The sequence below is a fragment of the Strongylocentrotus purpuratus genome, unplaced genomic scaffold (assembly GCF_000002235.5).
Source record: "Strongylocentrotus purpuratus isolate Spur 01 unplaced genomic scaffold, Spur_5.0 spur5_scaffold_1, whole genome shotgun sequence".
Lineage (NCBI taxonomy): Eukaryota > Metazoa > Echinodermata > Echinoidea > Camarodonta > Strongylocentrotidae > Strongylocentrotus > Strongylocentrotus purpuratus.
The window spans coordinates 31091180-31117941 of NW_022145594.1; the positions used below are offsets into that span (position 1 = coordinate 31091180).

Here is a 26762-nt window from a genome sequence, read left to right on the forward strand (position 1 = left end):
AAAGATTTATAGGACTAACTTTTACTATTATAGCCGTAGTACATGTAACTACTGCGTATTCATCTGAGTAATTGCATCCATCCAAAATATTTATGAACAAAAACAAACACAGGACGCTGAGTAATACCCAGCTCATCTTGAACATAACTACAATATGAAGGTTACGTTAATTTGCCAAATAGATTTTCAATTTCATTAATTTACATATACTTCTAGATCAACATGTAATTTTCTCTTTATATGACTTTTGTTTACTAGCTGTTGAAATAGTTGAAATATTTATTGGTTACTGAATCATCATAGGTTATAACAATAATGTGACAATGTCTTTACATGAGTATAAAACATAAGTTAAATTACATTTCCACATTCAGTAAATCATAGATACATACGCTCGAAGAGGTGATGATACAGAAGGGCTACAGCCTAAGCGTGACAGCTTGATACGCTTGCAGCCCAGAAACATTTAAAATCATAACGATTGTAAAGTAAAGTAAATTACAGAACATAATTGGGGGAAAATAACAAAAAATAAACAGTGACTTGCAACCAAAAAAAAAAATGGGATAGAGGGTGCATGGGAGGGGGATTTTCCTGCTATATCAAGGAAATGCTGACAAACATATATGATATCATGTGTTAATTTAAGAGATTTGTCAATATTTACTCAATAAAATTGATTTCACACTTTTCTTGAAAGTATATACTGACTTCAAGTTACGGATGTCAACGGACAGTGAGTTCCAAATATCCGGACCAGAATGTCTTATAGATTTCATAGCCATTGTTGTTTTAGGATTACATAAATGGTATTTATTTGATTGTCTGGTTGGGTATGTATGAATATTTCTATTCAAACAAAACATTGGTGGGAAGTGGGAAGGTAGGGAATCATTATGTAGACGGAACATGAACAGTGCTTTTTGTAAAAAGTTAATATCAGTTACTTTCAGAGTTTTTAACCTCGCGAATAGGGGATCAGTGTGATCGCGATATCCAGCATTGGTACACACACGAATCGCTTTCTTTTGTAAAAGTAGCATTTTATCAGTATATACTTTTGAGTCTGCCCACAGTATATTGCAATAAGACATGTAAGGAAGAATCAAGGAATTGTATAGCATATATAGAATATTCAAAGGCACATAATGTTTTAACTTATACAGTAAACCAACAGTGCGTGACACTCTCTTTGAAACGTAATGTACATGATCACTCCATTTCAGATTTTCATTGATGATAGTTCCAAGAAATTTAGTATTTTGTTTTTTCTCCAAATATTCACCATCCAAGACTATTTCAGGTATAGGTTTATCAGTTGCATTTTTCCTGCTTTGAAAATGAATATAATTAGTTTTTTTCAGATTCAGAGACAATTTGTTGCTCCTAAACCACAAAGACAGCTTAGGTAGCTCGGTGTTCAGAATTCTCTGAAGTGATCGAAAATCGAAATTGGAGCAAAACGCATTAGTATCATCAGCAAATATAATATATTGTAATGATGTAGTTGAGTTCGAGATATCATTAACATACAGTAGAAACAATAAAGGACCGAGTATCGATCCTTGTGGGACACCACATTTCATAGGCAATAATGATGAATCTACAGATTCGTAGCTTACATATTGCTTTCTACCTGACAAATAATCATTAAACCAGTCAAGAGCAACTCCTCTTACTCCGTAATAATGAAGTTTGCTTGATAGTACCTTGTGATCAAGAGTGTCAAATGCTTTGCTTAAGTCCATGAATACACCAATAACATGCTTTCGAGACGCCAAAGCATTCAAAACCTTATCATATAATTGTGCAAGGGCTAAATCGGTTGAGTGGTATTTCCTGAAACCATATTGATCCTGATTCAGTAAGTCATTTTCTGTTAGAAAACAATATAGCCTATTGTATATAAGTCTTTCCAATACTTTGGACAAACTCGAGAGAATAGAAACAGGGCGATAGTTTGAGACTTGGGAAGAGTCATCCTTTTTGTATATCGGAACAACCTTAGCAATCTTAAATGCTTCTGGAAATGTACCTGTCGTCAGAGAGAGATTAAAAATATGCACTAGTGGGGTTATTATATTTCCTATAACTTGTTTAAAAAGATATGTGCTTATCCCATCATGACCGTTAGCATAGCTTATTTTAAGAGAACGTGCAATATTCAAGATTTCAATCAAGTTTGTTGGTTTGAGAAATAATGACTTGTTGCAGGGAGTTTGAAGAAATTGTGAGAAGTCGACTCCGTTCGAAGCTATTGTATTGGCCTGATTGGGGCCAACCCCAACAAAGTAAGCATTGAAGCAATTTGCTATTTCTTTTGAATCAACCATTGTATTATTATCTTTGGTAATATGACACTTTGATTTACTCTTTTGTTTTTTGAGGGCTTGATTGATCACATTCCACGTTGATGATGCATTTCCATTTGCATTTTCAAACTGCTTGGCAAAATACATTTGTCGAGACTGTCTAATAATGGTGGTTAGTTTGTTCCTATGTGATTTGTAATTATTCAAGCTTTCCTCTCCTGGGTGTCGAAGACTATATTTATATAATCTATTCCGTTTTTTAATAGAGCAAAAGATACCTTTAGTTATCCATGGCTGCTTGATTCTATTTCTTGCCGATCTTTTTTTAGTCATTGGGATATGTTTATTTAAAAGAGAGGAGAACAAGTTCCAAAAAAGTGCATATGCCTTATTGGTGTCAGTACATGCGACCACGTCATTCCATGTTACTTAGAGTAGTTCGTCATTAAACATGGCTATTTTTTCAGCTGTGATTTTACGTATCATAGCTTGATTCTTTTCGTCCTCAGGATAATTGCGAACATGATTACAAATCAGGAAAATTGGAAGGTGGTCAGAGATTTCACTATACAAGAGGCCAGAGCCTATATAGTTATTGGTGACATTTGTAAAAATGTTATCTATCAATGTAGAAGAGTTATTTGCCAATCTGGTTGGTTTATCAATCATGGCATTGAATGAATTTGATCATAACATATTATGAAAAGTATTATCTTCCTGCAAAAGATCAATATTAAAATCACCCATCAAGTAAACATCCTTATTTTCTAGATTGACCTTATGCAGCATCCTATCAAACTCATCCAAAAATAATTCAACATTTGTATGCGGAGGCCTATATATTGTACATATCAAGATGTTTTTCCTTTGAGCCATATTGATTTCAATGCATATCGAGTCAGTACCATCACTCTTCAAACTAAGGTCAGATCTAATTTTGTATGTTAACAAGTTTGAGATAAACATAGCAGCTCCACCACCCCTTCCGGTTTTTCTATCAGAACGTACAATCGAATAATTGACAATATTACATAAAGTAGATGGAGATGTATCATTAAGCCACGTTTCTGTGACTCCTATGGCTGAAAACGGTTTGGTGAGGGCCGACAGCAGAATGTTCAGATATTCATAATTTTTAACAAGACTTCGTGCATTTGTATGTAATAAGCTAAAGGAATTATTTTCACTCTCAAATCTTGAATTAAATTCATGGCTGCTGTCATCATGTGATGAGGCTGGTGTGAGGCACTCAACATCATGAAGGCAGAGAGTCTTGATCTGTACAGAAATTGAATGACTGAAATAGGTTTAACCCTATTTAGCCCGGGCTATTTTGAAACTGCATAGCTTGGGGGGGGGGGGGGCTTCTAAGGCCCCCCCCCCCTATGATCTCGGCCGTGAAACGCCCGATCGTCGCGAAAATTTGCATACATGTCAAGTGAAGTGTATAGAATACTATGGTAATTTCAATTTTTTGAAAAATTCACTCATTAGCATATTTATGGTAATTTATGCAAATAAGGTCATCAAATTCACATTTTTGCCCATAAATCAGACATTATTCATATTTTAAGCATTCTTTCTCACTACATATATTTTTTAGACAATTTGGAATAATAATACAACACAACAAATTGAAAAACCAGGGTTATTCCTTATGTTATCTATTGTTTTGATAATTTTTTATGTATTTCTTTGTTTTTTTTAACTTATGCATTTTATTGTTTTTATTGTTTTATTTTATTTCCAACTATAATTAAACTATTTGGACCCAAAAATAAACACCTAAACTATAAACAAGACCAAATAACCAATGTTTTATCTCTTTATTTGAAAAATGAGATTTCCATATGTTTTGTACACAAATCACAAAAATGAGCGATTTTCGGGCTGACATGCAAAGACAAACTGACACGTGACTTCATAACGGGAGGTTTGATTTTCAAAAAATTTCTTTCAAAAGATGCGCAAGACTCCTTTTTCTTAATGATTGAAGGGACAGTGAACGGTTGGGCTGGGCGATGGGGGGAGACACAAGTGGCAGGGGCAATTCATAAATTCCCCCCAAAATTAGTAATTCTGATTTGTAATTAATACAAATTGTGTAAGGTAATTGTAGAATCTTGGTTTTTATATGACATGGTCAAATAAAACATAGAATCCTGTCTGGATCTACAAATACTTTAATGAAGTTCTATAAATGACTAATCCAGAAAAACAGAATATTCTGGATTATTTGTAAGGGTTGGCAGGTATGTAATATTAGTTGAATATGATCTGAAAATTACAGATGTTTTGCTTTTCATGTAAAAAAAGTTATAGCATAACAAAGTTCATTTTGGACAATATGCAGTTTAGTTCCCTGATAATACATTTAATATGAGTCATCATTGCCGCATACCGTATGTGTCAAGTTTGCAACTGAAATGTGAATGATTAATTGCATTCTTCCCTTTTTCTATAAATGACTAAACAGAGTTGTTAGCAACATCAGAGAGACAGGAAATCAAACATTACAAGTACATTTCAACTAATAGAATGATGAAGAAACTATCAGAAACTTCCTAACCAGCTTGAACATTTTGGTATGAGGTAGGAATTTCAGTTGCAGGTTTGAGGATGTAGTAAGTTTTGCTAACTCAAATCAGAATATTTTTACTCTTAGCAAACTTTTGGATTATTGATAAAATATTATCTAGCAGCTTATTACAGAATTTCCATATGTAATCATCTGGCATCACTATGGAGCAATCCTGAAGATTCTTCTCAAGGACTCTGTATTAAAACATTACCTGATGTAAATATATGAGAAAGTGAACCAATAAATATATAGTTTCTTATACTAGTTCCACTTTAACACTTGTAGATTAGAATAAACCTTAATATAATGTAGCATAAATTTTGTTCCATCTTGTGTTTTGGATCACAACACTTAAATCGGATTTGCAACCTTTTGTGATGACTTTACATGTTTGTTACATCCAATGCTCCTGTTAATCCAATACTAATATACCTATTACCCCCATCTCAATGTTGTTTTATAATTGATATAGGTATAAGAGGGTGACATTGACCAAAGCAACCTCATACTAGATGAATTTCAGAATTCCTGGGTCTGTCTTTTAAGATCTTACAAGAATTACAAGAAAGAGTGAAAGTTTGCCTGCTAATGTAAAGTAACATTTCAAAGTTACGTTTATATCAAATATAAATACAGTGCAACTATTATTCAAATGATACACCCCTCTATATTATAGGTTCCTACAGCAAGATGAGTAACCAGCCAAGAAAAACGTGTGGCAGATAGTGACATGTCCATGAAGCACGTGCCTGCTAAGAAGTCTTCCAAAGATATGAGCACTGACTACACAAAATGCATCATATGCCAACAAGAATCTGTGATAAGCCTATTCTTCATCCAGTTACGTGTGTAACAACATATATGAACAAATTTAAGGCTCTTCGCATTCTGGTCGGCCAAAGTTAAACCCTTATGATGTTGTAGATGAGCTGGAAGCTCCTCTTTTCCAGCTCCTGGTCTGTCCACATTCCTCATAGAATCATCCGCGTAAGGTACCAAGACATTCTTGAGGAGCTTGGTGTCGATAAAGGAGATAAATACCGGGCGACCATCTTGAAACATACATTACATGAATACTATAGGTCACATATTTTGGTTCTCAATCAAACCAAAGGTTCAGGATTTATATGTGCTTCCACATTACCACTTGGTGACGCACTGAAAAAACTGAGGCGCCTAGAAGGAGATGATATCGAGGGATAACACCATACACTCCTGCAAGCATCAAAGATTCTTAGAGCAGATTGTGAAGTGTAAGAAAGAGATGTGTGAGAAAAATTCAACTGAGATTTCATTCACATCTGCATACAATATGGTTCCAGACTCACTCACTCTTCAGATGGCCATGCAGACTGAGGACGTTCTGCTTATGTGGCGCCTCGGTAGAATGATCACAACTTCGCAACTGGTGGATGCTCCTAGAGTTTTAGAAGCAGGACTTCCGGGCTTTTCCTCATTCCGTGCTGACCTCCATCCACATAGACAGGCTAGAATCATTGGCTATCTTCCTCTGATCCCATCTTCTCCAACTGACCCTACTGTACTAAAGGAAATGATGATTTGACTTGTCAGGACATCACATGCACGTGGTAACAAATACACAATTATAACTGGAGATCAGGCTACATATGAGCTCGCTGTAGCCATCAGAGACAAGCATCGTAGTGAGTTCAGCAATGTGGTCTTACTGCTGGGTGGCTTTCATCAAGCTCACAACTACATGAAAGCAGTTTGCAGATCTTTAGGGCGGCAGGTGCAAAAGATATGTTGCAGCTGGTCTGTGCCAGGGAGGGGCTACTACCAGGCCATACATGCCCTCAGAATCCTGAGCGAAACTATGTGGCGCCTCTACTAGGAAGCATTCTAGACATGATGGGCAGCAGACAGAGAAACAGATCACTGGCAGCCTGAGGTGGAATCTGTCTTAAAAATGCTCTATGAAAAAGACATCACTGCCACTGAAAAGTTGCAAATGCTTCAGAATTCCCATGAACAGTTATAAGCCCTTCAGGAACTTTTCCCAGAATCAATGGTCGATCAACCAACAGCAATCTTCTGGTCCACCTTCCTGATGTTCTGCATAGATTTAACTACTACCAGCGAGAAGCTGACTGGGTAGGACATGTCTGTGAATCATATTGAATGATACCTTAGCTCAAAGCAGCAGGGCATTACAAATATGGGCAGCAGTCTCTGCCTCTTTATCTTGATGAGATGAAAAATCTTCCTAAAACAGCCCCTGATGTACATGAAGCACTTATGGCGGGTGCATTTGTTGCAAGGAGAGCAGATGGCAAGCACAATTGTGTTTCTCCTGACATGCTTCTTGAACAGACAAATGCAGATGCCAAGTAAAGAAGAAAGCGGTCATGACGGAATTACACCTAACCCCGCCGCATGGATAAAATGGGTTTAAACAATTAAAACCCATCACATCTGTCTCTGCACAGTAAATATCGATGCTGCATCTTCTTTCACCCAGCCGTAACAATGAATCTGGTGTATGTCGAGTAACAAGGGACACAGAGATGGTCATCAAGGTAATGGTAGCAGTCGAGACGAATCCATCCAGTGCAACTACAACATCCCTGATAAATGTGTCAACTGGGCAATGTGCTGATTGCACAGTTTAGGACAACTTGAGCAGTGTTAAACAAATAGGCATGGAGGCACTGTCTCAATCACTGTCCAGTCTTCAGAAGAAGACAAGTATTATGAAGCTGAACACGTTCCACACACAAAACGAGAAACAAAAGAAGTCTGGGCCCACAAGAGCTAAATCAGGGAAGAGTGATGAAGTAACTGCTCTCCTGCGTATGACACAGATCATTGCTAGTGATGGAGAACTAGAGATTGTTGACTTGGTGAGAACCCCAAGGCAAGGGCCATCACTGACGTTGTATCCAGAGAACTAATCAAGGAGGTATTAGGGCCATCACAACATATATTAACACCTCAGCAAGTGAGGACTTCAAGGAGTCTGATCTGGGCAATCTCAGAGCATACAAGTTTTTGAACAACAGATCTATACTCTCCTATTAAAGGCTCCTCCCCCCCCCCCAAACATGTAAAGAGAGCTGCATGCCCTTGCAACGATGATGAATAAGAGAGCACACATTGCCAAGCCTTAAACCCCACCCTGGACAGAATTTGGGTGGAATCTGGATGATCAGCACGTGCTTCCTGTTCGAAGTACCCATCAAGCCTGGCCCGTTTCAATGAAGAAGGCTATATCATGCGGATGTACTGAAGGGTGCAAGAAGAACTGCTCATGTGCTAAGAAGGAAATACCGTGCTACATAGGGTGCCACTACCAAGGACTATCAAGCAAATTTAGCAGGATGCAGGACATCGAATACGACATCAGAGCAGCGAAAATCAGTGACAGAAGCAGCGACTCAGACAGTGATTAGGAAAGAAAAACAGTAATATCAGAAATAAAGAATATAGGTAGTCGCTTTAAATGTAAATAACTATGATGTACCAGGAAATCGAGTTTGTCGACAAATTGAATAACATTCTTAAAATGCAAGATCATCTCTTATTTTCATCTCAATTCCCTTTTCAATTAGATATCATCATCATCAGCCATATTTTTATTTACATTTAAGCAGGTATGTGCACTGTGATTTTAGCCAAAAAAGCTGTTGGCCTGTGCGTGGCAATTTTAAAATTAAATGTCATATTTGATTCATATTACTTTAGAACATTCTCCAAATTGATTCTTTGACTTCACAAACTTTGGTCCGGAATCCAATATACACTACAGACGGTTGTATAGTCAAAACTAAATTGTAAAAAGAAACCCTGACATGATGCAGAAATTTTAAATTGAGGTTAATGCAACATGTCATGAATGTAAAATCAGAAAGAAGTTAAGTGAACACTAAATATAATTCAAGACTTGGCAATAAAAACCTTTTCTGATAGGCTTTAAATTATTTGAACACTTTGCATGTATTGACTCCCAATGTGCATTTCCCATTCAATACTCAAGTTTATTATGGTTTATCCCTAAATCTAACATTCAGGGGTAGCAATATCTTGTCATAGCAGGAATGGGGGGGGGGGAGGAGGTGGGTGGGATATTTAAGGAAGTTTGGCAACTGAAGGGGGAAGGTTTACCCCCCCCCCCTTTCCCACTACAATTTTGTATTTTGTTGTGAGAAAATTTTGCAACAACCTCGTGTAAATCTTACTGGGAGGATGCAAAGTGACAGAATGACAAAAACAATACACATTTTAGTTTTTAACTTTTAAATTCCTGACCCAACTTAATTTTTTTTCTACAACTGTAATCACAGTGATTTTTCAAATTTTCAAGCGATTGATGTTCTGCGTCTTGACAAAGCGTCCCCTTAGGCTAGACTACGGCATTACAATGTGTTTTTTCACTCACCTTGGACTTGTTTCCTTCTTTAGCAAGAACTGCATAGAAGTCACTGTGCAAGGCAGCTTGAAGTAGTGTAACTTCCTCTAGAGAGGGCACAGAGCATATAATCTCCCCCATATCATGTGATATAATTGGTCCAAATTCTCCATTTACTCCAAGATCGATCTAAATCAAAAGCAAAAACAAAACAAACGAAAAATTAAAATATGAGAAAGTCCGAGTCCATTGATAAAGTTTAAGACCACCTCAGATTTTGTTGATGCTTCTGTCACTCGGCCTGCATTAAGAAAGTCTCATTGAATGATCACAGAATGGTTACTTAATACAGTGGTCGATATCATCGAGTAGTGCTACGAAACCTATATGATCCCAAATTTATTTGCAAAGGAAGGCCTGCTATAACATTTTATCTGCAATGCAGCATGGTAAAGGCCATTTTTAAAGGGCCCTAAATTATTCCATCCATCAAAATTAAGGGTTACTCTGAAGTCTGAGCATCAAATGATCAAGAGGACTGGTTGCAGCAAAACTGAGGTGTAGGATGCCATTTCAAGCAGTTTATTTTCCAACCAGAAAAGGGTTGGTAGTCCAATAAAACTAATTCAAATAGTTGACTGTTGATATTTATCATATGCCTATAGTGATGGGTATATGAAATGATACTGCTCAAGTATTATCATAATGTATGTTTCACATCAACCCCCCCCCCCCCTCCCCTCCACTACAACAAAAATGGACAGTCAATAATCATCATTGCTGGTAGTAAACCCACTTAAAAATATCATTAGTGTAAATATTGTATTAAAGACATCTCCTTGAAGACTTGTGCAAATTTGTAATGCTTCCTTCTCATCTCTTTCTTTCTCTCTTAAATGTTGTTTAGTGTATAAATTATTTGAAACTTTATTAATTTGATTTTGTATAGTGCTGGGTGCTTTGCCTATTTAATGAGCTATTACATTTCACCTTTGACCTAAATACTCAGAAATCGAACTTAGGCTGTACATGTACATGTATTTTGATACCATGTACCTTCATATTAAATTTCATTAAATTTGTCTAACATTACTCAAGTTATCGAATGGAAACCAGATTTGCATATTTAATGAGCTATGACCTTTGACCTACATATTCTGAAATTGAACTTAGGCTGTGTTTTGATACCATGAACCTTCATATCAAATTTCATTAAAATCTGTCAAAACAATACTAGAGTTATGGATCGGAAACCAGATTTGCATATTTAATGAGCTATGACCTTTGACCTACATACTCTGAAATTGAACTTAGGCTGTGTTTTAATACCATGAACGTTCTTATCAAATTTCATTAAAATCCGTCAACCAATACTAAAGTTATGGATCGGAAACCAGATTCGCATATTTAATGAGCTATGACCTTTGACCTACATACTCTGAAATCGAACTTAGGCTGTGTTTTAATACCATGAATGTTCTTATCAAATTTCATTAAAATCTGTCAAACATTACTAAAGTTATCGATCGGAAACCAGATTGTATTTTTTCGCATATTTAATGAGCTATGACTTTTGACCTTTGGCCTACATACTCCAAAATCAAACTTAGCCTGTATTTCGATATCATGTACCTTTATATCAAATTTCATTAAAATCCGTCAAACATTACTAAAGTTATCGATCGGAAACCAGACGTGTAGTTTTTTGCATATTTAATGATCTATGACCTTTGACCTTTGACCTACATACTCCGAAAACGAAATTAGCCTGTATTTCGATATCATGTACCTTTATATCAAATTTCATTAAAATCCGTCAAACATTACTAAAGTTATCGATCGGAAACCAGATGTGTAGTTTTTCGCATATTTAATGATCTATGACCTTTGACCTTTGACCTACATACTCCGAAAACGAAATTAGCCTGTATTTTGATATCATGTACCTTCATATCAAATTTCATTAAAATCCGTCAAACATTACTGAAGTTATCAATCAGAAACCAAATTTGTTACGGACGGACGCACGGACGGACGCACAGAAGGACGCAAGGCAGCGTTACTATAATTAATCTACATCTGCACAGTTCAACTTAAGTTGATGCAGTTAAAAATGATTGAGCATCCCATTTGGCTTTTCATATATAAGTCATTTGTAAAGTCATGCGTAACTTTACGAACAGCTTTATGAAACACCCCCTTGGAGTACTGGTTAAACATGATCTGAAATGTTCATATCATGTGAATAATATTGTCAAGCGAGCAAGCACAAAACTATACATGCTCAGAATATTAAACAGATTCAAACTTCCAGCAAATGATCAAATTTGTCTACTGTTCTTACGTTCGGCCCATGGTAGAATACTGTGCCCCTGCTTGGCCCTCTGGGCTAACTGAAAACCAAAGTAATCAGATTGAAAGAATCCAAAAAATGAGCATGCTGCCTTGTGCTTGGACTGCACTACTGTTCTTACTAACATGCTCTAAAAGAATTGGAACTGCCCACTCTCAATGAATGACGAGAGAAACTAGCATTGAGTCTGTTCAAAAGATTGACCAGCCCATCATCAAACTTTCACCACGGGCTTCCTCCATTGCAATCAACTTTACATTGTTGATCATTGCGAAATGGCCAAACCTAGTCCGAAGTCTTAAAACGGAGTGCTTCAAAAGAAGTGCTCCTCCTCTACCTCATCATGCTCTTGAATTTAAATTTAAAGTAAAGGGGGAGGGGGATCCATAAATAAATCTGTTGTGCATCATACTTAGGTAAAAGTACCCGCAAAATCCCTTTATCCTCGGTTTAATGCGTTTATCTTGTCATTTTTGTCAATTATTTTTTGTTAATTAGTTTATTATATGTACGATTTTACACCCCATTCAAGCCCTGCTTAACAATTTGATACAATTTATTGACCAATTTGAAGGTTTGTAATTATGCAATATTTTTTACTCTTTTTAATACTCATACCGTTGATTAATTATATTCTCTTTTGAACTCATCCTAAATACTTTTGACTTTGAATTAAACCAAATTATTGCTATATCTGCCAACAACCCAGAGGCAAGAGAGGGAGAGAGACAAAGAAGGGGAAAGAGAGGGGGAGGAAGAGGACAGATAAAATGGTGGGACCGATGGACATAATTTAATTTGATCAAAAGTGCAATTTACTTCTCTCCATGAATTATGTACTGCGAGCATCATCTGGCTTTTGGATATTCTTACCATTTTTATGCCTCCGCTACAAAGTAGCCGGAGGCATTATGTTTTTGGGTTGTCCGTCCGTCCGTACGTCCGTCCGTACGTACGTCCGTCCGTACGTCCGTACGTCCGTACGTCCCGTTCTCGTGATCGCGTTATCTCAAGAAATGATTGGTTGATTCCCGCCAAACTTGGGTCATGTATGTATCTCACAGAGCCAATGAACTGATTAGATTTTGGGGTCACGAGATCCAAGGTCAAAGGTCACAGGGCTCATTATTTATGCGAAAATGGCTCGTGATCGCGTTATCTCAAGAACCGATTTATGGATTCCTGCCAAACTTGAGTCATGTATGTATCTCACAGAGCCAATGAACTGATTAGATTTTGGGGTCACGAGATCCAAGGTCAAAGGTCACAGGGCTCATTATGTATGCGAAAATGGCTCGTGATCGCGTTATCTCAAGAACTGATTGATGGATTCCTGCCAAACTTAAGTCATGGATGTATCTTGCAGAGCCAATGAACTGATTAGATTTTGGGGTCACAAGGTCGAAGGTCAAAGGTCATAGGGCTCATTATGTATGCAAAATAGCTTGTGATCGCATTATCTCAAGAACCGATTGATGGATTCCTGCCAAACTCAGGTCATGTATGTATCTTGCAGAGCCAATGAAATGATTCGATTTTGGGGTCACCAGGTCAAAGGTCACAGGGGTCTTTATGTATCCAACAATAGCTTGTGATCGCATTATCATGAGATCAAATAGACAGATTACTATCAAACTCAAGTCATGTATGTATCTTGCAGAGCCAATGAACTGATTAGATTTTGGGGTCACCAGGTCGAAGGTCAAAGGTCACATGCCTCATTATGTATGCCAAAAATAGCTTGTGCATGCATTATCATTAAAACCCACAGATGGATTACAATCAAACTTGAATTTAAAAATTGTTTCTGTTTTGGTTTGTAAAATTGCTCTATGGCGGAGGCATCATTTTTGACTGCGCGCAGTCAAAGTTCCATCTAGTTAGTATTGTATTTTATGTATTTCTAAAACATGCTTGTAAAATGTGAACAATTCAGCCATTGGCTGCTAATCATATTTTTTTTAATTATACAACAAATAAATGAATTAATATTAAATACCCATTCCTAAAAAAATGCATGTCTGTAAATACCTGATGGGTTTGCAATTGAAGGGGAAGTCCACCCAGATATTGGTAAGTTGGTTTTAATAAAAGCAGGAAAGGGAGAGAAACAAATTATTGGAAGTTTGAGCATCTTCAGCACCTTCTGCTGTCATCACATACTGACCATCCTCTCAAACATCAGAAACCGAGTCCTCCCCCGCCCATCTTCAAAACTCATAACTGTCACTGACCTGTTTTTCTCATTTTCTGCTTCTATTCAAACCAAGTTAATATCAGGGTGGACATCCCCTTTAAATTATAATACTTATTAATGTTTGTAAGATATCAAACTTACCACATCTCTATGTACACCTAGTCCAGTGAATATACAACCTGCTATTGTGTGTGCTGTCATTAATGGCTGTATTGTCAGATATGATATTCTACCCCTCAACAAGGCTGCAGTGTCTAGGTCCTGACTCTCAAAGGATACATCAACCAAGAAATTCATATTTTTTTTGTCTGAGGTGCCACCCTGTAACATGCATTTCATGACATGCTTGGCAATGGTTTTGTCCCGTGATACAGTGAAGTACAGGAGATACCTAAACTCTTCCTTTCTAGGCAGCACTACTTGCTCAATCAGCCTGTTGAATTCATTGTGATCCAATTCATACAGGGAAGCAAGATGGACCGCAGCTATGTACTCCTGAAATAGTTTGTGTGGAAAGAAGATAGTAGACTGCAGGAACATACTGCTCTTATCATACAGGTTAGATGACAAATTTTTCTCCTGAGACAACACCCCTACTCTGCAAGCTGTTTCAATGGAGTCTGAGCACTGTGCAAAATCACCTTCTTTGAAACTAAGGGTGTTTTCTTGTAGCCCGATGAAAGCAACTTTGGCAACTGGTTCCATGAGCTTCTCAATTTGAGAGCGATAGGCTTGGAAAGATGGGCTGTCTAAATCTGTGATATTTTTCTGAGCATAATGCACCTTCAAGAATTCAAACATTTCATCAAATATTTGAGAAAAAGTTTGTAATGACTTCAACTTTTCTTGTTTTTTGTCACCAAGTTCTCTCCACATAAGACAGAGCATAGCTATGTAGATAGGAAACGGGGCCATATTCTTAGATATGATGACATTGTCCTTGGTTAATTGGATAAGCTGATCTGCTTTGACCGTATCTTCAGGAAAGTACTTGTGAATGTAAACCTCCACATTCTCCTTGCTAAAACCTTCCACATGAATGAAAGTGTACAGCTTCCTCAGACTATCATTATCTCTTATCTCTGTGACCTTCCATGGGCGACTTGTCACCAACACCGGGCAAGTGGCAAGTTCATCTGAATGAAGAATGTCTGTAAGTGCAATGTCACCTCTCTCTGAAGAACTTCCACTTGCCTCTGCACTGTTGACTCTTGGCTGCAAAGTGGCACTTGATGACTTTGGCTGCATTGACTTTTGCTGCTTATTCTTGTTCATCTTTGATTCTGATCTTGCCTTGGTTTGATCAGCAGACTTTGGCTGGTGACATTCAGACTTTGAACCAGCTTCCCCTTCCTGTACAACCTTGCCCTTAAACTCATCTAATCCATCAAACGCAATGAAAACATGAGTTGGATTTGATCGGATGTACTCAGTGATCTGGCAGGCTGTTGCTGGGTTGTCCTTGGAGAGATACGACTTGGCAATCTCACCGATCGTGTATTGTTTGGCTTCACGAAAAGGGACAACAAGTACCCACACAAACTTTGGGACAGCAGGACTGTCATTTATCCAGTCCCAGGCAATCTTAGCACAGAATGTTGTCTTTCCAGCCCCAGCCTCTCCCTGAACCATGATCCGTTTGGGGAACTCTCCATTGACTTCGAGTTTAAAGAGATCACTGTACTCAAGTGGTCGCTTGCGTTTTTTCCGATATTCCTCTTCCAGGACAAGGTTTGTGTACATGTCTGTGAATGGTACAATGGAATCAGGGTCGAGAGGATCATGTCTGATCTTACAGAAAGCTGTCCGGTACTTGAATTTGAAATCATCTGCACATCTCTTGATCAGGTCAGGAGAAAGTGATTGGGTCTGTGATCCTGGCCTTGTAACAGGTGCACCTTTAAAAGTGTGATAATTTCTTCTGAATATCAAAATGTTTTTGTTTAGGATATTCATAACATTATACACATGAACATAAAAACAAATTTCTGATGTATTTATTGTTGTCAACTTTTCAAGATCAAATGAGAACAGATAATAACTTATTGTCTGCACATCATACATATATATACTATTGTTGATGCATGACATTTCTGTTTGTTTTCTTTCTTATTTATCTCAATAGAATTTGTCTTTAGGTATGAAGGTATATACATATGTCTATATATGTATCCATCAAGTAACATGTCAATATCATTAATTTCCATCGCTTAACAGTATGGACAATAATGATGAACCATATAAAGCTTATATTTTATAGCTCAAAGAACAATTACACTCGAAATAGAAAGAAATGAGAGAAATGTAGATTTCCTTTTGTTTTGTACACAAAAATCAGAAATTATCCATTTTGGGGCTAACATTATAAGGTCACAAAAGATAAAACGACTCTGAAATGGTACAATTTTCATAAGCTTGGTGTCAAAAGATGAGCATGACTTGAAAAAAAATGGTCAGAAAGTAGCTGGGCTTGAAATGCCAAGAAATTTGAATGATAATCCTTGTACAGCCTCATGTAAAACTAATTTCATCATCTCCCTTTAATACACAAGTACCAAGTGAATGGGTCTGTAGCCATGTATTAATGGCCACAGCCCATGAGACCGACAGCTCACAAGACCGACAATATCTGTCTAGCGAACCATCTGAAAAGTTGTTAGAAGGTCCATGAGACCAACGACCCATGGACTGACAACCCACAAGACTGACATGTTGGTCTCGTGGGTGTTCTGACAACTATTTTTTTAAGGGTTTAACAGACCGGCAGTATCAGTCTCATGGGCTGTTCGTCTACTTGGATGTCCTGCTATAAAATAATCCCTATTTGTACCAAACGAGGAAGTGTCAAATTAGTGTTTGTTGGCTGCCTGCAAGAGCAATACATTATCAATGGCAGTAAAGGCCTTCTTGCAAGCAGCCGACATGATTCTTTTTTTATTCTCACCTGTCCTGTTTGGGACTAGACTGCCAGCAAGTAGTTCGCCAGAGAGGGACCCTAAGTCACTTCTTTCTAATTCCTCTGCAAGAAGAGCCCTGATGTCTGTGTCTGGAGGCTGTTTGTCTCTCCATCTTGTGAAGACTGTCATCAATGCATCACTGGTATTTAGGCTGCGTTCCTTGATTTGCCCAAGCTCTGCAATGGAGATGTCCAGGTTAATGCCCACTTCTTGGTAGTGGCTAGGTTCAATTTGCTTGGACAGCTTTAAGAATTCCTTTTCACTGACAATCCTGTAATTAAAAACAAGAGTTTATCAAGCATCTCTTAAGTATCTCTTAAAGCCCTTCTTAAGTGTTGGGAGCCCCAAATTCACCACTATTTGGAGGCAAAATTTCACTTAAATTGTAAAGATTTTCCCCCCAAAAAATGTGTTTGAAGACAAATATTGATTTTAAAAAAATACATAATTTAGGTTTTCTGTTGTACGCAAAGAACCTAGATTTTGTATTCTTTAATCAATATTTGACATCAACACATTTGTTTTTAAAATCCTGCAAAAATGTGTTTAAAATGACATCCCTTTTGACATTGTGATACAATTTAAGTGAAATTTTGCCATCAAATTCTTGGGGCTCCCAACACTTTAGAGGGGCCTTAAGTGTCTCTTATTGTGTTGTAACCCCTACTATATAATTCATTAAAAGCACCTTTCTTCATACTTTGTAAGTTTAGTTCAGTTCTTGATGAGCTTTTGGGCAAAACAGACTGTACAACTAATTAACTACATGGTAGAATAAAAACCAACCTACAAATATTTCCTACAGTTGAGCAATGTCAGTAACTGCAGCTTCACGAGCATACCTATCTGATTTTATTGAGCTACATGTACTGATGATATTTATTCAAAGGTATATTGAAGCATACAGACACAAGAATATACCTCATTGAGCAGTGCATTTGAATATGGAAGAAAAATTGGCATGCATGCAGTGGTGTTATGGCTTAATAGTAAGACAAATACTTAATATCCCTACTGCTCATTACTGTTGCAATAAAGAACTGGAAATAAGCTTCAAATACATATAGACTGACCTGTCTGGTCCAGGGTTGGTTTCAACATCACCAGATCTCATCAGGAGGATCATGAGCAGATAGAGAAGGCAGAATCCATCCATGGTGCAAGATGTTCTTCTCATTCGACAGAAACTCAGTCCGCTGGAAAGGTACATGAATGATAACCCCAGCAAGACATCCTGTAATTGACCATAAAAAAGAGGGATTCTAGTTACTATGCATACTAAAGTGACATGTATTTACAGTGTACATAAAATGGATTACTTTTTAAAACTTTTTTTCCTTATCCAAACATTTGCCTCTTGACTTGACTTGTGTGATTTAATACTGAACTATATTTAAAGATAAAAGGGGCTGAAATATATGGGGCCCCAAGTGTAACACATGTGATTCTGTCACAAAATCAATGTTTTATCACAAAAAGCAATCTCATCAAGTGATTTTGTGATAAAAATCAATTTGTGAGATTGCTTTTGTGACAAAATCAAATGGTGAGATTGATTTGGTGACAAAACATTTATTTTGTGACAGAATCACATGTGTAACACTTGGCACCACAGAGAAATGTATTATATTCGGGGGGGGGGCGATGTACCCATGTCTGACAAAATATATATATATTTAAAGGGTTTATGATTACTAGTAAAAATAATTAAATATCTTATTGGGAATATTCTGATTATGTAGGATGTGTATATATATAAAGAAATAATATTATGGGAATTGACACAAGAGCATGGTGATGTCAGATACAACTGTAAATGGGATAATTTATAGATTTGAACAACAGTGACAAAACACACTTGCACTAGATCTCGGGAGGGGGGGGGGATGCTCCCCCCAAAATTCTTTCTCTCTTTAATATTTTTTTTTTTTCTTTGACAGCCAAGGCTGTGAGTCGGTGTGTTTAACTGACCCCCAGTACATTAAAGTCAAATTTTAAATGAAAATCCAATCCTAATAGCTAATACTGCTCTTACAGAAAGCAGAAATTTTGAATAACGAAACTGGTGAAAGTTGAAATGAAATTGAGTCAACTCAATAATAAGAGATTATGAATGTTTGAAATATGAGAATACTCAATCTATGTGAATCTCAAATTTGTAATTTGGTCTGTGGATTGTGTCAACTCTTCTGTTTTTACGTACAAATTTTTTTCTTCTCCTTCTTATTCTCCATTGGGGCACGTCTCATAATATATTATGGATAGCACACCATCATAGGTCGTTTTTTGAAAAGTTGAAATTTTTGTCATTTTGATTTTTGAAACAAATTGTAAAGTTTTAGGTCACTAGGTCAAAGTGACATTACAGATTTAGCCATATATGATATATAGCAGGGGCGGCTGAGCGTCTTCCAAAGTGAGGGGGGGGGCACCAACAAAGGGAAACCCCCAAAGTGAACACACCATTTTTTAGACATTGAACTATACCCCTACATCGTCATGATTGTGATTACACTACCAGGAATGACATCAACATTTTTTCTCTCTTTATGTGGTCCAAGATACTGCTTAAGCAACAAAGTTTGCATTTGGGTGTGACGGTCTGAATATCAATATTAATATAAATATTAATATTTATATTTATAGTAATGTTTTTGAGCGAGAAAGCAAAAAATTTAAGATTTGTGAGGTCCCAGTGCGAAAAATTAAATCATATAAATGAAGACAAAAAACAACTCTGATAGAATTTTAAAGCACAGTCTAATATAAAAGAAAGACTGAATAGTTCTTTTATAGGTAACATGAGCATGCGTAGCGAGCAAGCTATAATAAATATTAAAGACAAAGTCACTTTAAATTAGGGGTGCATGTTATGGAGAAAGGAAAAGTAGGCACTTATCAGAAATGGGGCACTTCTTGCACCTGAAAAGGCCTTAACAGAGATGAAAAAAGGCACTGGTGAGAATGGAAATAGGGAATCTGTTGAAGGAAAAGGCGTGCATACCATAAATGCAAAATGAGCCATCGATGGTCTGTTTTACGCTGTGGCTGCTGCGGTCCAGTAAACTTGATTGACTTACAGTTGCAAGTTGCAGGCAACTTCAAGATATTTTCACAGTACCGGCCCATACCAATTTATTTTGCAATGCATTGGCACAAACTTAGATCAAGATCTATCGGCAAATGTTGGTTTAGCAATTTATTTTCCTATTCATGTCAACAATGCAAGATAAAGTTGTCGGTAAGATGTGTTGAAATGTCCTGTACCATAGTGGTATAGTTATTGTACCGTTCGTAGTCCCATATGTGCAAAATTCGTGCTGGTTTTGACTCGATTTTTTAAATTTTTTTTTTACTCTTTCGCTGTAAAGGCCGCACCCCGACTTTTGATATTTTCTCTTCCAAAAATACTGCGGCCTTTATGCCGGCAAATACGGTATTCTGGATTTTCAGGTCCTAGAAATCTCCAAAAACAGAATATTCTGAATTATTCGTAAGGGTTGGCAGGTATGGTATTGTGTGCACATAGCTTAGCGCAGCGGCCTAGTCCGTGTGTGTGTTGACCTCGAATCAAACTTTCATTGACAGGTGTATAATTTCATTTTGAGACAGAGAATTTATTTTACTCAAATATAAAGTAAAAGACTTGCAGAAATTTGAGTACCGTACTGCAAATTTTGTGAAAATAAGAAAATTACAGCTTTAAAAAATCCAAACAACTAGGATCATTCTCATTTTGTTTTCTTCGTAACATTGGATAACAAATTTCACAATGTCCAACATATACCCCATTCACAGTGGCCTCAAACATCGCGACAGCAGCGGGACTGTCCCGCTGCTGTCGCGGTGTTGTCTTCAGTGTGAAGGCTCGGACCCGTTATAAACTATCGCGGGATAACACCGCCTCGCGATAACGCCGCGACAAACTATCGCTAGGGACAGTCCCGCTGCTGTCGCGGTGTTTACTCAGTGTGAAGGCTCTCCGCTATAACACCGCGACAAACACGTGTGATTTGTTTACTTACCTATCACTGACCTCTTTTCTCCAGCAATGGGGAACATAAAGTGAAATAGAAATAAAGTAACCAGTGGATTCAAATTGATTTTATTATTATGCAGATATTATAATTATCCAAATAAAAATATTTCACACTTCAAAAAATTAAAATATTCTGACTGGAAGCAATAAAAATGCTAGTTTTTTAAAAAGTAATATGATCGAGGATACAAAAAGTACAGCTAGCGCGCGCAATTTCAAGCAATCGAAAACCCCGCGCTGAAGTATTTCCGGTCATATCGGGGTCACTCGCGGGTCATGAGCCATGCATACACGTGTTTGTTACGGAGGTAATAAAAATCACCCGCTGCAGCGTGAATGGGTACATGATATTTATCCCGCTGCTGCAGCGGGATAACTTTTCTACTGTGAATGCATTTGTAGCGGTGTTATGGCGGTATTATGGCGGTGTCGCCGCTCCGCTACAACGCCGCTACAAATTTCAAAACCACTGTGAATGGGGTATTAGACAGATAGAATAACATTGATAATTTAGATTATTTAGTGCCAGGGTGAATATGACAATGACCCGGAATATAATACCATGATAAAAATTCATCAAATGACTTGTAATACTTGTCCACCTGCACACCCCCAGTATAGTACGATAATACTCTGTAAAAGGTCTGTACTCAAAAGGAAGAAGGAGAAGTTCTTTAAAAAAAAAAAAAAAATGGGGGGGGGGGGGGGGTCGTACCACGCGTTTTTAATTTCTTGGCGAGAGGCCTGCCTACTGCGATATATTTTCAGTTCTAAAACATGGCACTTCATTTCGCTCAGTTTTCACATATTAAAGCCCCTCTGCACTAGTTTGGCATGGAGGGATTAGACCTCCCTGCAAGGTCACTTGTAGGTGGTTATCTAATCAAATCAGCTCTCAATTAACATGAGCAAAAGGGCATTATGGGGGATCAAAGGGTACTGCTTAGACATTGCTGGCTGTAAAGAGGGCGCAAGTAGCTAAAAGTAGTGCAGTGGGGCTTTAAAACAGGGTAACAAGAATTTAACAACGGCAATATTTACGAGCTAATTAGAACAACTCTTATTCTTCAATTTGATATTTCAATTATTTCATCTGGTGGTTTCTAAAGCGAGATTCTACAGTATACCGGTAGCTGAGACTCTTTCGTAGTGGTTTACCGTAAACAAGTTAGGTTTAAACATATGTAAGGCTTCACAGACAAAAGCTTTCGCACCCTTCGTAATGTACCCTAGCCCCAGGTTTTTTTTCCTAGTTATTTTATTCTTCATTATGTTGTAAAACTCTGATGAAACCAAAAACGACAACAATGCCTGTAAAAAGATAGAAGGATAAATACAAAAGTCTGAACTCCAAGCTCGACTATACACTCAGCTCAACCACTACAGCAAAGCACAGAGTCAATGCTACATGTAATGCGTATTGACCTCTAGCACTGCATACTTGCTGAGAGGCAGGTATAACACACAATACACACACCACACTCTATTGGATACCAATGTAAAACCGGTGTGGCTGATCGGCAAATTTGACCCTAGACTTTCAACTTGAATTTTTAAACTACCGGGTATTTTTTTTAACATCTTCTTCTTCTTCTTAGTTGATCCCTCCACTGTTTTGGAGATTCCTGGAGTCCAAATAAAGTAAATGTTTAAAATCCGACCAGTTAGAAGCTTTGGAGAGTCTTAGAACGAGAAGCTTCAATTTTGTGTAGGAAAAAGAGCGATAGTAGAAGTAGGTTATTATGATTTTCGGAAGGCAGGCATGGATGCAGGGGTAACAGAGTAGTAGGGGTAAATTGCTGTGGGTCATTATCCTTATATAGGTTTAAACAGATGGGATAATCCATGAGGCATTCCTTGACTTTGCTGATGAAATCCTGACGAAGATGGGCCAGGTATGAGCAGACTCCAACAAAGTGCTCCACTGTCTCATCATTGGTTTTACAAAGGGGGCATGTAGAGATAGGTGATTTCTTAAGCGTGAAGAGACGGCATTGTGTCAAGTAGGTGGATGTGAGTAATTGGGCTCTCACTATAAGGGCTCTTCGGATGGGAGGAGATGGTGCATTCTTTGTAAGATGGTAAGATGAAAAAATGGTATTTTACTCATATTTAGGTGTCATATCAATTGTCACTAAAGTACCGATTTTGAGTGAAATCACTCAGTTGAGTTTTGTACAGTGGTGTTTGAAATGTTGAGAATCAATAAAACAGCTTTTAATACACAGCCAGGATAGTAATGCAGATATGTGTCATTGTGGGAGATCAACAGCATTCTTGCAGACTCTCGGTAAACGTAAAATAAAATAGACCCTACACAAACAGCAAATTACGAGTGACACTGTGCGAGAATGGGTCAACAATAAAGAGCAAATTGCCTTATACTATAGAAGGTTGACAAATGTTAGTTATAAGAAAAATAACCCCATACTCACCAGATGGTTATTTTCTATGACTATATCGTGGTTTTGGAAACCACTCGTTCATCCGATATCCGCATGCACAAGCTTGTTTACAGTTAAGCGCTACTACTGATTAGGCCTACAGGCTAACCTCTGACCTGTGGAGTGGCATGGCCTGGTGGCCGATGGGAAGAATTCAAGAAAGAAATTTTACTGTGCGGATCGGATCCGAGCGAATGGTGGTTTCCTATTCACGCAAGTGTCATTTCTGTCTACAGCCTGGGCAGCTTGCATGGATGATGGAAATCAAGATTCTACGTCAATAGCGAGAAATTAGCTGAAAATAAGACTGTGACATCGGGATCGTCGCGCACGTTATGCATGCCACTACTGTATTTGTCTATGATGTCCACGACCGCGCCTTATATCGTGCGGGCGGGCGCGCGCGCTCTTATAATTACCTCATTGGGAATCCCCTAAAAATGTATGGTTGTTGTTGTTATTGGCGTTTAGATGGCGCTCTTCAATCTTGACAGATTATCTGCGCCACGGCGTTCCTTCTTTGAATTTGGTGCATGTTCATCTTGTCGAACTTGATCTCATGGCTCATTTTTTCTGATGGGGGGTCTCTCTTTCCAGACTTCTGTTTTCGAGTTAGTAGTTGGCTCACCTCTCTCAGCGAATTGCTACTGTGCAACTTTTAATTATATTTAATTTCCCTTCACCCCTTCACCATTAGTCGTGATTTTAATCATAAGGATGTCATCCTCGATGATATTCAAACATTTCAATCATAATCACAATATACTCACAGATGAAAACGCACTAGATCTAGATCTATACAAAAATTCCAAATCTGTTTTTAGCTTTAATATAATCTAAGATGACTCTAAAATCCGATAAATTCCCTAATAATTTTACTAAATCTATCGTATTACATTTCAATCGTCTTTGCATTATCCTTCTTTCTCTTTTATAATAACAAATAATATTAGTGAACATTTATAATGCGCCATGTCTGTCAAAAAGATGACACTCCTGGCGCAGTGGTGTGGAAATTGTATATACGACCATCAAGTAATTCAAGAAAGAAAGTAAAATACACTTAAGTTAAAGTTTATATTTCTTGCATTGTAGTAAAAAAAAAACGCTCTATAGTTTCTGAAACCTTACAATGGATACACAATCCATCTTCATGTTGATTAATAATGTGCTGATAATAATTTAATTTGCACTTCCCTAGTTTCAACTGATGTATTATTACTTTCTCCTTTCTATTAAAACCTTGGATATTTTCTGTTTTTGTGACATATGGCTGAATTCGCCATGCCAATATGCGGTTATAGCTATTAAAAGGGGTTGAATAGCTGAATGAGATCAAAGACATATTTGTTGTTGCTGCAAGTTATGGTCATTGGTCACAATCTTAATCATTTTTTTCTCATCTGGTCTGCCAGTTTTTATGTGCAATCTTTACTTGTTATTATATTTTTCATCATGTTGTAAATTGGAATGGTATAATTACGTTGTTAATTGCATAGGAATTATGTGGTGGAAATGTCCCCGTTCCCTGCTTCTTCAGTCAATGACAAAATGTTTCCCTCCTTTTTTGGAGGATATCTCTATTATTCATTTAGAGTAGGCTACCCCTATAGGGGTTCTCATTGAACTCTTTGCATGAGTTCATTTCTTTTGTGTTATAGTGCTGGCATTGGTGAATGATATATATATATATATATATATATATATAATGATTTTTTTTTTTAAAGGTAGGTTTTATCTGTAAAAATTTACATCTCGCTGGTATTACCAATTTTTGGTCAAATTATCGAAAATGCTTTTGAATATTCAGATCTGTGTCATTGATGGAGATTGGTGTGAAAGATAGAAGACACACAGGAAAAGAGACAAAGAAAGTATGAACTTCCGTTTCACCTCAAAATGCAACATTTTTCCGCTCTAAAGGGGCAAGGAATATATTCCCTCCCGGACTGGTCAATCTGCCCCCTCAAATGTTAACAATCAAGTACAGCATGTTTTAACCAGGGTGCCGCAAGACATCTAGGGGTGCCCTAGATAAATGTTGTTATATATTTTTTGATAAATGTTGATGGAATAACGTCGATTTCATGAAACCCGAATATTAGAAACATCTACAGTTTGTAATTCACTTGGAAGTAGCATTTTGAAGATTATAAAGAGTCTTTCTTCCTGACTCCCTTCGCTCGCTCGCAAAGTTTAGAAACAGGACGACATGTGGGCACCGAGGGGCTCGAACGTCCTTCTATTTGACAGCAAGGTACCCAAATATATCTTATATTTTTAATATGTTTCCCACGCTCATTCGCTTTACTCGCTTGCCGACATTATACCAGCATAATTATGGGCAATGAGATGGCCGAATATCCTAATATTCATGTATCGAGGGGACCGAATATATGAGTTTGTGTACATTCATCGGCGAGGTGCACGCATACATTATCATATGTCTATTATCTAATTTGTTGATTACAAATTAAATATTTGCCATTTTTAAAATTATCTTTTCTTTTTGCTCGCTCGCTCCCAAAATTTAGAATCATATATGCCCGTTTGTGTGCATATGGCAAATGACGAGTGCCAGAGAAATGTAAAAGGAGCGTTTTGTGATGGGTTTGGGATTGGGGTGGCGAATGGCTATTTTTAATTTTTAAAAGGGTGCCGTGACAAACAAATTGTTTAAAAAACACTGATCTAGTAGACTGTTACCCCCCCCCCCCCAAGACTGAGCCCGCGCTACGTCACTGGTTCTCACAGTACATGTTCATTTATAGCGGCAAGAGGGCAGGGGGGGGGGGGGGGACGTGGGTAGCAGGGAAGATGTTTTTCCCCTTTCTTTTTATTTCTTAAAAATCTATCAACTCCTATTTATGATTGTGATTGTTATGTAATGTTGTGCTACTTTGTCATGTTATTATATCTTGTTATTATATCTTGTTATGTTATCTTGAAAATGGAAGAGATGAAAATGAATCTTAAAATGGTTAATAAAATTGTTCCTAAGTCTATACTTTTAGCAGGAATACAATTCAGTACGTCTTCTTTTCTGCTGGTTGATGTGACGAGCAAAATATTTCCTTAAAGGCATGTTTAACAATGTTTTAACATGCATTCTGGTGATACTTACTTGTAGCATCTTTTATGCCTTTCATAAATAGTGAGGATGAAAAAAGAATACACTGGTAGGCAGCGCAACCCTACTTTCCCAACTATATTATATTTACAGTAAAAAAAAAAGCCATATCGGCAGAACTGTTTGCTTAATACCCACATAATTATAGGCCTCTTGTATTTGCAAGATCCAAACTTGACTTGACTTATGGCTGTTACTTCATCAATCCGGAAAGTTAATATTACTAGTACTATTATTATCATTATCATCACTATAATTATTGCTCTAACCATCAATTTTCAGAGCCTATAACTGGCTATAAGTAAAGAGCTTGACACTTAATTGGGGAAAAAGTAGAATTCCCTCAACTAAAGAACCGAAATTTGTCACGGAGTGGCAGG

General features: G+C 37.4%; 1 protein-coding gene across 4 annotated transcripts in view; it reads right to left on the minus strand.

Annotated features, from left to right (window-relative positions):
* Positions 1–23616, minus strand: part of LOC105443124 — a 35165-nt gene extending 11549 nt beyond the window's left edge. For all 4 annotated transcript variants that reach the window (XM_030978044.1, XM_030978042.1, XM_030978041.1 and 1 more), the window contains exons 1-5: positions 23244–23616; positions 17843–18003; positions 16757–17040; positions 13954–15710; positions 9293–9451 (exon numbers count right to left, since the gene is read on the minus strand). In XM_030978044.1, coding sequence (XP_030833904.1) covers positions 9293–9451; positions 13954–15710; positions 16757–17040; positions 17843–17979 — 2337 coding nt within the window. In that variant the 5' untranslated portion in view covers positions 17980–18003; positions 23244–23616. The remainder of the gene's footprint in view (positions 1–9292; positions 9452–13953; positions 15711–16756; positions 17041–17842; positions 18004–23243) is intronic.
* Positions 23617–26762: the final 3146 nt, after the last annotated feature.